The sequence below is a fragment of the Octopus bimaculoides genome, chromosome 3 (genome assembly GCF_001194135.2).
Source record: "Octopus bimaculoides isolate UCB-OBI-ISO-001 chromosome 3, ASM119413v2, whole genome shotgun sequence".
Classification (NCBI taxonomy): Eukaryota; Metazoa; Mollusca; class Cephalopoda; order Octopoda; family Octopodidae; genus Octopus; species Octopus bimaculoides.
In genome coordinates, this window is record NC_068983.1 from 71,943,838 (window position 1) to 71,960,686 (window position 16,849).

Sequence of the window (16,849 nt, forward strand, 5' to 3'; positions counted from 1 at the left end):
TGATGCAGAAATACAGATGAAAATTAACATAAAAAAAAATAATAATTAAAAAAAATCAATGAATGAAATGAAATGAAGGAAAAAAATAGCCATGGAAAATATAAATAAAAATATAATAATTGAATAAATAATCTTATAAATATTACAGAATTTCTGGAAAAAAAAAATGTCTTTCATTTTCTTTCTTTTGTTTGGTTTTTGTTGTTGCTGTGTTTGTAATAAAACATTTCAAATTTCTTTCATGTTGTCATATATTCTTCTTTATTCTCTCTCTCTCTCTCATATTTTATTGTTTTTTTTTTAATTTTCAAACTTTGAAGGAATTCTATCTAATCATTCACAGATTAAATCTGGAGATCGGAAAGTAAAAATGCACATTATTTATTATTATTATTATTATTATCATCATCATAAACATCATCACAATAGTAGTAGTAGTAGTAGTAGTAGTAGTAGTAGTAGTAGTAATAGTAGTAGTAGTAGTAGTAGCAGCAGCAGCATGACCAGCAGCGGCAATAGTATTATTATTATTATTATTAGTAGTAGTAGTAGTAGTGGTGGTAGTAGTAGTAGTAGTAGTAGTAGTAGTAGTAGTAGTAGTAGTAGTAGTAGTAGTAGTAATAGCGGCAGCAGCAGAACAACTGTTGCAACTGCTAATATCATTTCCTTAATTTCCATTCCTAGAATTTTCCCCCTTCTTACAAATGTTCAATGTTCACTCAAGCAAAGGACTGACATGCTAGACTTCCTTTATTTCTATAAAACAAAAGGTCAGGAAACTGTGAGGAGCATATTCATGTATGTGTGTGTACACATATGCACATGTGTATGCATTGATGTGTATATGCATAAACATATGCAGACACACACACACACACACAAACTCAAAAATACTCAAATAGTAAAATATATTTATATTTACCAGAAAGTATATATTTATATACACACACACACATATATATATTCTAAATCATTCATTATTTTATATTCATGTTTTCCCTGTCAGCATGGGTCTTCTACAGTAGTCGTGCTCCCTCCTTCACAGACACACATAAATATATATACACATGTGTGTATGTGCAGGTTTAGTACAATAGGAGAAAGAAAATCCTATATATGAATAAATGTATTTTTGTTATTTTACCATTTTATTATTTGATAAGTGATATGCACCAAACTCTCAACCTTTCAGTTACTCTTATAACATTCTACTAGTTGAAGACAAAGGAACTGTATTAGCCTACAGCTGTTTCTACTATAAGATGCAGTGGACTCATAGTTGGGTACCTTATAGCTTCATTAGAGCCTCACACACACACACACACATATATACAGATATATATATATATAAAGTAAATGAAAGGAATGGAAGTAGTTATGTGTTACACATGTTTCAGAAATGCATAGAGCCTATATTATGTAACATTTAAATATGATATCACAACATGAACAGAGTTCACCCAAAGATGAAGTGCATGGTAGAAATATGTAACAGCTTTAATGTTATGTAATACAGATACCATGCATTTCTGAAACATGTCTATTGTATACCTGCTTCTTTTGTTCCTTTCATTCACTTATTCAATTACTGCATACTAAGCAGCATAAGCTGCTTTTGTACTGGAGTTGTGTAATATGTCATTTTATCAGGATTACTTTATAATTTTGATATGGGATGAAATCTATTTTGTATTTGCATTAATAAACTTTATTGATTGATTATCATTTCCTTCATGTTTTCATTACAAGACTGTATATGCTATATATGTATATATATTTACAAAGTGAAAAGAGTGAGCAATTAATTATATTATTTAATAGAACAAATTACTTGCTCCATTTTCCTTAATACTTATTTGACATTTGCAGATTTCAGATGTATCCTCAACAAAACTATCCAGATCTGGTTTATATTTTATATCTGATAGCCAGTACCTGTGGATGATCTTAATAAAGCAAACTCCAAAGTTAAAACCTAAATGGAATCTACACACACACACACACGCATAATAAAGATAAAACTAAATGCTAATATTTTGAATGTACTTAATACATGTGTTTCAATTAATCATGTAAGAGAGTTCTTACACCATATCCTTTTCAGTCAAAATGGATCCCTTAATATATATTTATATTTCATATACATAATAATAAATGCATTATCTATTTTGGTATTGTGTATAATTTTTTAATTATCTTTTTAATTCATATTTTCATGTTTTGCAAATGGGTTTTGTAGAAACAGAAATGTTCTACAAATGGATAGATGTATGCTTTCAAGAAAATTCTTTTAAAATACCATCTTAATCCTATTGTGTATGTAAATAACAAATCCTATTGTGTATGTAAATAACTAAATAAATAACAATTGAAGTAACTATTGTAGAATTGAAGCTTTTAGGACTGCTATGCTATAGATGTAGTATATGAATCCTTATAAATCTAATTAAATTGATTTTAAATCAACTAGAATGATTAAATTTATTAATATATTATCAATTTAAGGTGGCAAGCTTGCTGAATAATTAGTATGCCAAGTAAAATGCTTAGCTGCATTTTATCTGTCTTTATGCTCCGAGTTCTAATCCAACCAATTTCTACTATGCATTTCATACTCTTGGGGTTGATAAAATAAGTACCAGTTGAGCACTGGGTTTGATGTAATAAGCCTTACCCTCTCCCCCAAACTTGCTAGCCTTGTGCCAAAATTTGAATCCAATATACTATCAATTTCTTAAAATACTATTACCTCCAAATGTTTGAATTTTCCAAATAACATTCTTGTGCTGAATTATCATTCTATAAACATATTTTGGTGTGAGCATTGAATAGATCGGATAGAACAGTTATTAATGTTGATTCCAATGTTGAAACAGGTATCCAGCATGCTGTATTTTTAATAAAGTACATTGTCTTTGAAAATAATGAAGAATATAGAGAGATTTAGTAACTGACTTTGGTGTTTAGAATGTTATTTGCGAAAAGGTCCTTACTGAAAATTATAATGGCAGGTTTTAGTTTAAATATAAACACTTTAAAAGAGTAAGTTTTGTATTGTAGAACCAAGAGCAGTCTCAGATAAGATTTTCTTTGTGTCCGGTTGTTAGTTGATGTTCATCAGCTCTGATCAAGCAGAAACAATCATAGAAAAGTTACTAATTAAATATTTAGAAATGAATCCTCTAAGTTTCCAAAAGTTTCATGCTTTTGACCAAGATGAGGGGAAACCAGATAACCAGAGAAGAGGTACATTTTTCTTACTGTTGTTGTCAGTGCTAACATAGGTCAGTCCTGATTTGGTAAACATATGGCCATCCTGTCTTTTCCATGTGTATGGGAGAACTCAGGGTCACATTTTCTTTTCTAAGATGGTGGGATATGATTGAGGGAGATTTGGTTGTTATTTCTAGCATCCCAAATGACAAAGTAGACATTTTATACAGATATGTATATAAGTACACACACATATATATTACCTAGCTTAGGTATGTTTTATGATAGTGATCTGCATGTTATAAACACTAACATACACAAGCATGTATGCGTGCATGTACGTACGTGTGTGCATATGAGTTCACTTCACAGCCACATGATTCTAGGCTCAATTCCACTTTACAGCACCTTGAGTAAGTGTCCTGCACAGCAGAGTCCAAAATTGATCAATGCTTTATGAGTGAAATTTGATAGATGGAAACTGTATGGAAGCCTGTCAAATATGTATGTATACATGCATGTAGATATATAAACAGATAAGTATGTGTTGAATATATTGGTGAAAATTACTTGTGATATTTAAACCTGTAAGGTGGGAGGTAATTCTTTAGAAGGGATGTAACTTAGATGACCTTAGAGATAAATAAAATGAGTATCCATCTAAAAACTGTGGACTGATATTATAGACTAAAAATCCTTGAAGGGGTGGTAGTCTCTTAGCATGGCTGCAGTCCAATGACTAAAGTCAGTAAAGGAATAAACGAATTTATATATTCCTCTGAAATATCATACTTTGTAGTTTTGTTTATTATCTAAATACTGTGAAAGATTAGAAAATATTCCTTCTGAGTTCGAGGTGTTATGTTTGAATTGAACCAATATATTTAGTGTACTTGTCATAAAGTATATGACCAACAGACTTATGGCCAGCCAGTCAGAGCAGAGTTATTCTGGTCATTTACAACTTACAGCCTATTCACTGATAAGCATTGGAAATATTGCTAAAATAACTTGAGAAGCATATGGTTTAGTGGATTGGATGAAATTCTTACAAATATATGGCCTTGTTTGTTTGATGTATTATTTTTATTATTATTGTTATTATTTTGTTAATGAACTAATAATAATAACAATGATGATAAAAGCAGGAAAATATTTTCATTTTCAATCTGAATAATCAGGACAGAATCTATTTTAAGATTTGAAGATAGAACGAATATTACTTTTTCCTCTCTTTCTCTTTTTTTTAGTTGAAACATTTGAAATTATTTTAGCTATTTTGTTATATTGGAATTCGATTTAAATGTCCTGCAAATTTGTGCTTTATATCTACAGTAGAATCATATTGATAAGTCTTGTCAGAGATTAGTTACTGTCCACATCAAACATAAACTTCAATAGAAACAGTAGTAGGCCAGTGCAGAAATAGGTTTACCAATGTCTGATATGTTTAACTTCTAATGCCTCAAACAGCTCATCAAATAAATAAATGAATGAATGAATGAATAAATAAATAGATGAATGATTCAATGAATGAGTGAATAAATAAATAAATAGATAAATAAATAAATAAATAAATAAATTAGAACTGTCCAAACTCTCATCCTTCTCCATTTGCCACTTATGTAATTTTAAATAAATACATAAGTAGTCAGCCAGCAAATTTTATTTTTAGATTTAGTTTTGCTTTTTTTTTCCTTCTTCTTTTCATTCAGATTCATATTCTTTTAAAGAGCTAATATGTCTGGAGATGCTTGCTATGAATAAAAAGGAAATGAAAAATAAAATCAAAGAAAAATGGTTCACAAAAAAGAATATAAGAACTTGACGAAAATAACCACCTGCTTCACACTAATGTCGTAATATCTCATCAGTCTAAAACACTTACTCTTTTCTTCCAGTTTTTCACAGACAACATTATTTGAACAGTCATAAAGGTTTGTTGAGATTACATTTATGTTTTTAGATTTACAATTTACTTTTTTATTAGTTTTCATCAGTGAACACTGTCATTAAGCAAAGCTAACTCTCCATTATCCATTGTGGTTAAGTGGTCTGGAGAGATAAGACCAATTAACACAGGCAGTAATTAATTATATAGCAGGGAAGCTGCTTGGTCAGTTGAACATGGTTCCACAGTATATGTATACGCATGGCGTTGTGTATGTGTGTGCTTTGTTGAGTTGTTGTGCGTGCATCAGACAAAGTTACTTGAGTCTCTGAGTAACATTCGCCAAAGCTACGGCAAAAGCCTGCAAGGCAGTGAAAGGATATTGAAAATCCAAGGTATATGCATTGCTGTCTATTCTTCCAAACTGCATTACCTGATGACAAAAACAAAAACAAAGAAGTTAAAGAAAACATCATTAATAAAATGCTTTAAATGGAGAAAAATTTTTTTTCCAAATATGAAGACATGTAACAGGTATATTTGCTACTTCAAAGACAGTCTAACTCTTACTTTATTAAGAAGAGATATATCCTATTACACTAGTTTATGACAGTAAAGAACTGGCTCAGGAAAACATGAGCACTTTCACACACACATATATATATACACATAATGCACTTTTAGTCTGCTGTGCATGAATTATTTTTCAGTGCTGTCACTGAATCACTGAAAATTTATATAATTTCAAAGAGAATTAATTGATATATTTTATAGTTGTTACAGTTTTATACTTGTAAAATGGTTGGTTAGGAATGGCATCAAACTGTAGAAAACCTGACAAAGCAGACACTACAGACCAACACAGCCCTAAGGTTAGCTGAATTCAATTCAACATGTCCAATTCATGCCAGAATGGAACACTGATGTTAAATGATGATGATGATGATGATGGGGTGGTGGTGATGATGAATGCATACAAAAGATATCAGGGGTACTCTGCATTAAGTTGCTACAGCTGTTTAGCCCTAGTTCAGCCTTGATTGAACAGGCCTATGATCAAAAGCATTCTAGCCATGATCATGCACTGTTCTTTCTCTTTATGATGCTTGATTGAGATAGGAGTAAAATTTAGCTGCTTTATTTCAGAAGGTTGAGCAAATGCATAGTTTCCCTTCAATGACTCATGTTCAACAAGTATAGTTAGTACCAACAACTACTAGTTAACTGTAACTAGTCATTCAGTTGTTTTCATCTAATCCACATAAACTCCATTATGCACAAACAATTCCACTGACTATAAATAAATTCATTCTGTTAACCAAATGCAAGCTAAGATGATTCATACACAATAATGTTTGGATTTTTCAAGTTATCCTTCTTTATAATATTTTATATTCAAAGATTCTTATACTAATATTTGCATTGTATGTTTACAAGTTTTCTTAATGAGTAACAAATGAATTTCATTAAACATCTTCCACCTTCCATAAGATTTTTACCATGAAGGTTGCTTACGTCAACTAATCAATTTATATACAACCCAAGTGATCAATCATAACAAAATATTGCTTTTGATTGTGGATTGCATGCTTAATCTATTGTAGCAAACTAACTTACTCAAATGTCAGTCTTCTAGAAATATCCCTGCTTAGTTTGTAAACTTGCTGCCATTCTGTCTACATAGAATTTAGTTCTAATGCACTTTTATTGTTACACACACAAGTTAGTTATCTGTTTCTTATTAAATTGCTCAAGTTCAGCTCACAAAACTAATATCTTACTTCTGAACATTTTCTTTTTTCAGCAAATGCAACACATTCAATGTTAGTTCACCATTGAAATAATTCCTTAATAACATCATTATCATTTTAATTGTTGGGATAGCCATGGTTTCAAGGAAAGCATAAAATGTAGGGGCATCTGAATATGGAATGTTAGATCTGATGACAGCATGAATACCCGCCATCCGGCATCTACCATACTCTGAACATCTTGCTTCCCTGGGCATGGACACATTAAAGCTCCGACGTCCGGCAACTGACTTGGTCAATACTCACAAGATTATCTATCTTTCCAACAACAATCTTGAACACATTTTTGAACTCCATGTGTCTAACACTCGTGGATATGCTTACAAAATCAAAAAAACAACACAACTATGACTTTTTGAAAAATCTTTTTACACTCAGAATTGCTGAAGTATGGAATAAACTAGTTGTTGGGACATGACAGCTTTCAAAACTTCCATGCTTCCTGAAATTCACCAACAGTACACATGATGCAAATCTTTTTTTTTTTTAAGTTGTAGTACACCTGAGCACTGTATACAACAATTTCATTATTATTATTATTATTATTATTATTATTATTATTATAATATTATTATGTTAGCTAATTGATAGAGCTGTTTAGTAGCATACAGTTCTAAGTTCACTTCCATGGATTGATGTTGAAATTTAGGTTGTTATTGAACATCTACAGATCATGAATAGCTAAACTGGTAAGATACAAGTCAACCAGCCAAAAGGTCAGAATTTCACATCCTATCACTGGTTTTTATGACAAAGATGCTTAATTCTCAGCAATGAGTCCCCACTTCATCTCAAGAAAACCATAGGCAGTACATATATTGATGACTTTTACTGCTGGATTCAATTTTCATGAGTGAAAAATTACTTGGAAATGATAATGATCCAATCCAGGAAGAAACATCTCTCACATCTGACTGCAGAAAACCAGCCACAAGAAATGACCTTATGGCTCATTGGGATTCAGAAAGGATTACTTCCTAAGAATCTAACTGAAAAGTTTCTTGTAATGTGTAGGTCTGCTTGATCAGAAATGATCAGCATCAACTAACAACTATAATATATTCAGAGAAAATATTATTCAAGCTTCAAGCATTCTTCAGGCATTCAGGCTGGCATGGTTTACACAGTTTGACAGAAGCTGATCAGGCTTCATGTCTGTTTTGGCATGATTTCTATGACTGGCTGCCCTTCCTAATACCAATCACTTTACAGAGTGTACTGGGTGCTTTTAAGCAGCACTGGTACAGGTACTTTTTATGTGGCACCATCACTTATAAGCCTGCAGAATTAGGGATGCTCAGCTGGAGAGTGTCGCAAGGGATGAGTCTGTATGCAAAGGCAACTATGCTTTTACTTAGCTTGGCATGTCTTTTCAAGCATAGCAAATCACCAAGAGTCTCAGTCCCCTGTCATCCCTTCTGTGAGTCTCAACATTTGTAGATCCTTTCTCACCACTTCATCTCATATCTTCCTGGGTCTACCCCTTCCACATGTTCCCTCTACAATTAAAGATCAGCACCTTCTCTTGAATTTCATTTTTCCTGTGTCAAGAGCTGGCACAAAGTAAAAGTAAAGTTCAATATAAAGTAATGTATACACTATACTTGAAATTTCCTAATTCTTCACTGACTCTTGGTAAATTTATCAAAGAGCTTCTTGGTTAGTGAAGATTAATTATTGCTTCTTGTTATATGGTAGTGGAAGCATTAAATTGCTTAAACAGTAGAGTACATGTGAGCTATGAGAGTGATTGGTTAGTGATGGCATCAGCTGATGCATGCAGATGAAACTACTGCACAGGTGTAACCTGTGATGCGAATATACACTGAATACCAAAGGAAGAGATGTTGTGTGCAAACAAATAGTGTAGGTTATCAGATACAGTAAGCAACTTGTAATGTTTTGCAAAGGATTCATCATGGAGAATGAAGGGTTAGCTCAATTGATGCTTGAAAAGCTGTTATTGTTAAACCAGCTATAGTGCTAGGTTTAATTATAAAGTTTATTTAACATTTTCCATTTTACCATTTTCAATACTGCAAACATCTGGCAGGGCACACTGCCTTGACCAAAAGTCCCAGTGACATTGGGGGAGGGGACTATAGAATTGTGTATTTCAAAGCTCAGACCATTTTCTGAAGAAGAGAGATATTCTCTACAATGTACTAATGAAAGACTCGTCAATTTTAGACTTGTCAATTTTACAATGTTACTGCTGTCTACAGTGGCAAACTGTATTTCCAAGCAGAACTTAATGACTACTAAGTGAACCAAACCATTGAGGGTTAAGAGCCTTGATCACAGACACTGCATTATGATGATGATAAAAAACAAACAGTCAATCTTTTAGTTGGTTGTCAGTACTAGAGCTATCTAAATATTTAGAGCATATCAATATTAGAAAATTCCTTTTAGTGCCCCCAATAAAAATACATTCTTAAAATGTTTCTTTTTATTTTACTTTAAAACAACAGTATCAAAAATAAAATCAGTAATGATAATTCTCTTCTACATAGGAGTACAATGTTAAAGATGAAAATAGTGACAGTGGAGTTTATGCCTCTACCAAAGGTATTTGGATTGGGCACAAAGTGAACTAAAATTGAGTTATAAATCTATTTATCAAAAGCTTACCTCTCCTCTTTTGTACAATAATAACAGTGACAATAATAAATTACAAAAACAAAAGATATCAGTTCTCTCACCTGACGTCCTCTAAACTCAATTTGAAAATTTTTGGCTGATTCCTGTGTCACGCGCCCTCCGAAGTCTAACTGATACACTTGACTACCTTCATTCCATAATGGTGCTTTATTGTACATAACAAACTGACGTCCAGCACAAACAGTACTGGAACCCATGCGTCGTGGTTCACCTCGACGTCGTGCTTTTCGAATCTGAAACGAACAAAAATAAAAATTATATTCAGATTTGTACGATACTGCCTTGAGTTCCAATGTCTGACAATCATGATTTCTTAAATGTTTTAGAATTGGGCAGGTAGTGTGTGTGTGTGTGTGTGTGTGTGTGCATGACAGGGGGTGGAGTAAGAAGATGAGAAGCTGTGATGTTCACACCTTTGTTTCAAAAGTATTAGTACTGCAAAAAAAAAAGAAAAAGAAAAGAAAAAGAAATCAAATTGGAAACTCAAACTTATAGTATTTATAGGGAACTTATAATTGAATTATGCATGGCAGCTGCTACAGAATCCAAGATTGAGTGTAAAGTATAAAAAATTAGATTTTAATTGTTACACTATGCATTTTTACCTCCTCCCCCTCCTCATCATCAACATCAGCAACAGCATTATTAGTTTATTTTTTCCTTACTGACAATCTTACAATAATTTACTGTTGTTCAAAACCTAATATCCATAAACCATTTTGACAACAACAAATGTTAGTGAAGCTACCAACTGAATTGTCAAACATATTGGAGACTAAATATAACATTTGATCAATGTGTTTTAAATTACCCATTTTCTAAACCCTGCCTATTCAGAGTAAATTTTTCTCAATAATTCAAGATTCGTTTCTTTTAATAAACTAAATTGTAGGATCTAAAGAAAGTAGTGATAGTGTATTTTGGCAATTAACCAGTATAAACTCAATGGCTCCCAAATAGTGGGCTTTGAAAAACTCAAGCACTGCATGGGATATCTAGGTATGTAGTGAATTTTAAAAGTATTTGAAAAATGTGACATTCATAATTTTATTAGATTTGTGCATATTTTATATGCCTGTTGGTTTTCTATATATATTCTTTTAAAGCTGTTAACCCTTAAGCTTAAATCTTAAAAAAAACAAAAAAACATGCTTTTTTTAAAACTTCCTTTTCAAAATATGTCAGAAACTGATTGTTTGATCTCCAAAGCACCATAATGCCAAAAAGATTAAGAATCACTGATATAAACAGTTCAAAAAAGGAACAAATTAGTTTACTGCAAGGAAGAGGAAAGGTTTAATGAAGGGTTTTGTCCAAAGCCTTTAAACTTGACATTTTACTCAAGGAAAACAAATTTGTTCTTTTCTTTTATATGACTTATAGCTCTCCTACCCACCATTCCTTGAAATTACTGCCAGTGTAAGTAACAGAATAATTCTAAGAATTATTATTTATTTAGTAGGAGCAACAGCTGAGAGGTTAAGAAATTTGCACTGGAAGCAGACAGTTGGAAATTTGATCCCAATGTATTTCCTTAACTCTTTAGCATTCAGATTATTCTGTTAAATGTAATGCTTGTTTATTCACATTGCTTTTAATTAGTCCTGAATTATCTTGTAGTTTCAAGATTCTGATGATGTGGTAGTTTATTTTTAGAGTGACATTGTAGGGTAGGTGTGAGGGACGAGATTTAACCAGTTTGAAGATAAAGCAGAATATTTTGACCAGATATGGCTAGTTTAAATGTCTTCTACAATACAGGCTAATCAATACTCTGAGAGTGAAATTTGATAGATAGAAATTGTACAGAAGTCCATCATGTGTGTGTGTGTGAGTGTGTATTGTTGTTTAATCCTAAGTTAGCCCTGATCAAGCACACCTATGATCTATTGTGATCATCCCATGTGATTTTATATCTTAGACAATGTTATCTGATGTGCCAGTCCAATAAAATGATTGGGTGTGACTCTAAGGAAATTAGACTGCTATTTCTAAAGCAAGAGCACTCATATAGAGCTTGACTGTTGTATCTGTGTTCGTCTGTAACAATGTGAAACGGTGCATCAATTTGCACATTATACACCAAAATGGTTAAAAACTTAATCATTTGATAAACAGATCAATGACACAAGTACCAAACTCAAATATATTACTGACATTGATACTGTGAACTAAATGCTCTAAAAGGTAGTACACTGGCATGGCTGTGATTCAGTAACTTAAAATAGTTAATTAAATATAGTTGGCTGAGGAATGTGACTTAATATTATTAGTACTGACAATCATTGGTACAATGACATTGGCTAAGAATATTGGACTCTGCATGTAATAAATCTTTGAGTTCAATCTCAGCCCCAGCATAAAGATGAAATGCATTTGTTTTACATGTTTTTCTATACTGGTACAGAGAGGTACTTAACTGAGGCAGTATTATTAAACCTGGAAGGCAGTGATCTGGCAGAAACAGGCGAAATGCTTAGCAATATTTCGTCTGTCTTTATGTTCTGAGTTCAAATTCCACCGAGGTTGACTTTGCCTTACATCCTTTCGGGGTCGATAAATTAAGTACCAGTTGCATACTGGGGTTGATCTAATCGATTAGGACCCCTCCCCCAAAATTTCAGGCCTTGTGCCTAGACTAGAAAAGATTATTATAACTGGAAGGTGGTGAGCTGGCAGAAACAGCACGCCAGGTGAAATGCGTAGCAGTATTTCATCTGTCTTTATGGTCTGAGTTCAAATTCCACCAAGGTTGACTTTGCCTTTCATCCTTTTGGGGTTGATAAATTAAGTACCAGTTGCATACTGGGTCAATCTAATCGACTGGTCCCCTCCCCCAAAATTTCAGGCCTTGTGCCTTGGTTCAGTCAATTTTATGCAAGCAGCAGAAATGACAACTTTTATGCAAGCACAAACACACACAAACATATAACGGGCATCCATACAGTTTCCAATGACCAACTACACTTACATGGCATTGGTTATCTGAAGGCAATAAGCAGTAAACAATATCTGCTCAAGGTGCTGTACAGTGGAACTGAACCTTATAACCATATAACCAAATGAACACCATATAATTGTGAAATAAACTTTTTAACCACGCAGCTAAGTCTGGGCTTATATACTATTTTATAGAATAAAGATGGCTGAAAGAAGCAAACAAAAGCACAATGATTTGGCTGAGAGTTTCCATCTGTTCTTATACTTACAATAGGTAAGTAAGTGTAGTTTTGAGCTCTTAGTTACTAAATCACAAGTTAGGAGTAAAAAATAAAGTAGGATAGAAAATTAAGCTACCCAATATTCTATAAAACTACAATAGTTATTTTATTTTTATTTTACTTTATATATTACTATTGGTGAAGAATAGCATCATAGGTTAATGGTTTTTAACAGATTAATGCATTTCTGATAGCAAGTGTAAAAAAGTAGTGTCTTTAACATCATGCAGAACAAGCACAACAATGAACTTTGTTCAAAAAGTATTAATTTTTCAGTTTCCTCAGCAATCTATAACATATTTTGCTGATATACATTGCTGGAAAATACCTCACCTATACATTTATTTAATTTATTATTAAAACTGAAGCTGAGAGTCACTGTAACCGTTACAGTACCTCTACCAAGTGTTCTCTACTATAGCATAGCCTCAATTTGACCCAAGCTTTGAGAGAATTCCTTGAGCAAGATACTTTATTTCATATTGCTCTGGTTCACTCAGCTGTAGAAATGAGTTGTGATGTTACTAGTGCCAAGCTATATTGACTTTTGCATTTCCTTTGGATAACAACAGTAGTGTGGAGAGAGGACGTTGGTATGCATGGGTGACTGCTGGTCTTCCATAAACAACCATGCCAAACTTGTTCCTCAGGGGGTAACTTTTTAAGTGCAATCCCATGGTCATTAACGATTGAGGGTTTTTTTTACCCTTTATCCATTTATACACACACACATATATCTTTGTATTTTGTACGTGGCTGATATCTACTAATGCATTCATAAAAGCTCCTAAGCAACTTGTTGCTGGCTACCGAATATTATTCCCAACATGTCAAGTTAATTGTATGGGATTGTTATGTATACGGTACTCTGTGTAATGCTGTACACACTCAACTGAATGCAACTCACAATTTTATCTCCTCCCTCTTCTTTTTTTTTCTCTTTCCCACCTTCCATGTCCACTTGCATTGATATGTAAACAACAAACAACACTATCCCTCTCAAAGTTCTTACCTCTAACAATACATCCATCTATCTAGTAGTTTGCAAGAATTCACAAGCACCACCCCTTAATCCAACAGAACTTTTTGTTTGGTGTAGAAAGATTAACATGCTGAAGTCTAAACAACAAGAAAGCCAATGTAAACTAATGCAAAAAGTGCCTGAAGAAGTATGCATGTCAAATTAATGGGCTCCCATAGGGTCCATGGATATTATAGATAATATTTAATAATATCCTATGAATATGGTGAGGTGGTCCCATAAAAATACATGTAATGTCGAAACATATGTAGCAATGCCTTAATAAAAATATAAAATCTCCACCCGTGAAGTATATATATATATATATATATATATATATATATATATATATATATATATATATATATCAGTATGTATGTATACATACATAAATACACACACATACATAAATACACACACATGTAATGGCTACTTTTCAGTTTTCATCTACTGAATTCCCCTTACAAAGTTTTACTACAGTAGAAGACATTTGCTAGAGGTGCTGTGCAGTAGGATCAAACCTGCAATCTTGTGGTTGTAAAGCAAACTTTTTTACCATGCACAGCCATCCATTTTAACTAAAGTTATAGCTATCATGAAAGATTAAGATCTTATTTTTGTCACTGCTGTTTGACCCTTTAGCATTCATATCACTCTGTTAAATGTATTGCTTACTTATTCACATTATTTTTAGTTAACCATGCATTATCTTGTAGCTTTGAGATTTCAATGATGTGATTGTTTATTTTAAAAATACTATTGTAGGGTAGGTGTGAGAGGCTGGATATGGCCAGTTTGAACATAAAATAGGTAGAATATTTTTGCCAGGTATGGCCAGTTTAAATTCTAAATGGTTAATCACATCAGTCCTGAACTATTATCAAATGTATTTCAGCCATGGCTATCTTGTGAAGGTACATGACCTGGTGGTGGTTTGATAGTTGGGCTCACAATCATGAGGTAGTGAGTTCAATTCCTGGACTGGGCTGTGTGTTGTGTTCTTGAGCAAGACACTTTATTTCGCATTGCTCCAGTTCACTCAGCTGTAGAAATGAGTTGCGATGTCACTGGTGCCAAACTGAATCAGCCTTTGCCTTTCCCTTGGATAATGGCAGTGGCATGAAGAGAGGAGACTGGTATGCATGGGCAACTGCTGGCCATCCATAAACAACCTTGCCCAGACTTATGCCTTGGAGTGGAGAGTAACTTTCTAGGTACAATCCCATGATCATTCATGACTGAAAGAGGTCTTTACCCTTTTATCTCACTGAGATTTTCATGCAGTTTGAAACTAAGTGTAAAATGTGCTTTTTTTATAAAAGACACTAAGATGTTGCTTGAAAAGAGATTTAGCTGTTATTTTTCAGAGGGTCAAATGCTTGCATTGAGTCACCTTTTCTTGGTTCATTATTGCTTCTGCTTTGGTATAGTGTATGAATAAGATTAATCAATAGTAAAAGCATAACTGAAGTTACACATTAGGACCAAAGCAACACATTAACAAGTTAAGTGAACAGTTTTAATTCTGTCTTATTTTTTCTTGTGTTTATTGCATAGATAAAATTTATATCAGATATATTTGATTCAAGGACTTGTTATATAATCCCAGAACTCTAGAAATGTAAAAGATGTAAGAATGAAACTCAAATCAACTTCTCACTCCTTACCAGTTACATTCCTAACACTTTCTTTTATTGGTACCAAAACTGATGAAGTTGTCATTATCACTGTCTCAACAGTCTTGTAATGGACTCAACATCATCAATAGATATCTATTTTTATTAGAGAGAAACAGCAGAATCTGAGGAAACTTATGATAGTCTATGCTGGTAAATAGTAAGTACAAAAAGTTGGCAAAGTGAAATAAAATACTTTGTAGTGATAAAGGGAAGAAATTTAACATTCCAGGCAGAACATGCTTTATTATAGAAGTAAAATGTGGGAGATGAGGACATTCTATTAGTAGTGATGGAAGCCATTATCTGAACTTTTAACCCCATCCTTTGTTTTGTCATGTAAAGCACATCTTCTATCAGTGTGCTGTAAACTATTGATTGATGCATTGTACTACTTTTCTGAGCTCATACTTCCAATGATTCACCAATGCAATATAACAAAAGGAAATATTAAATAATGTATGTCACTAGATAAAGAATGATTGTAAAAACTAGGAAAAAATAAAAAGAGGCAATGCTTTTATTATTTTATATTTTTCTTTTTTTTTTAGTTAAGAAAAAAAAAAAAAGGAAATTATCTTCAAACTGGAAAATCTGAGATGTATGTTTTGTAAAAGAGTGAATTCTACCGAAGTTACTCGTGGACTCAGTAACAGATTAAGTTGACTATCCAAAAAAAAAAAGAAAAAAAAAAGACATCAGATTTCTATTAAGTTTCAGCTCACCAGATTTCATTCATAAGGTTTTGGTTAAACTTAGGTTATGAGAGAATAATGGTATGCACTTGCCCAAGGTGATGTGTAGTGGTATTGAACCCAAACCATGTAGTGTCACAGTAAGTGTCTTAAATGTACAGTATTAGTTGAGAATTTAATCAGTAAACTTAGAGCTGAGTTCAGCAATAATGTGGTTGAGGTTAATGAGAAAATTGTTACACCCTATAATTCTCATTGTAAATAACTTTCAATAATCCTTGATACTGCTCCTATGTGAAGAACATAAAAAAAACTGAAGGCTTTGATGGGCTCTAAGGAATCTTTATGTTTGAACAATATTATTGCACACAAACAATTGTAATATTTGGCAGTTATTGCAGAGTGGCTGTGTGGTAAGTAGCTCGTTTACCAACCACATGGTTCAGGGTTCAATCCCACTGCATGGCACCTTGGACAAATGTCTTCTACTATAGCCTTGGGCCGACCAAAGCCTTGTAAGTGAATTTGGTAGACGGAAACTGAAAGAAGCCTGTCATATATATGTATATGTATATATATGTCTATGTGCATGTTTGTGTTTGTCCCCACTACATCACTTGACAACCGATGCTGGTGTGTTTACGTCCCCGTAACTTA

At 32.9% G+C, this 16,849-nt stretch overlaps 1 protein-coding gene across 5 annotated transcripts in view; it reads right to left on the reverse strand.

Annotated features, from left to right (window-relative positions):
- Positions 1 to 6: 6 nt before the first annotated feature.
- Positions 7 to 16,849, reverse strand: part of LOC106875473 (tubby-related protein 4) — a 682,417-nt gene continuing 665,574 nt past the window's right edge. For all 5 annotated transcript variants that reach the window (XM_052966219.1, XM_014923631.2, XM_014923630.2 and 2 more), the window contains 2 exons: positions 9,621 to 9,812; positions 7 to 5,537 (listed from right to left, as the gene is read on the reverse strand). In XM_052966219.1, coding sequence (XP_052822179.1) covers positions 5,421 to 5,537; positions 9,621 to 9,812 — 309 coding nt within the window. In that variant the 3' untranslated portion in view covers positions 7 to 5,420. The remainder of the gene's footprint in view (positions 5,538 to 9,620; positions 9,813 to 16,849) is intronic.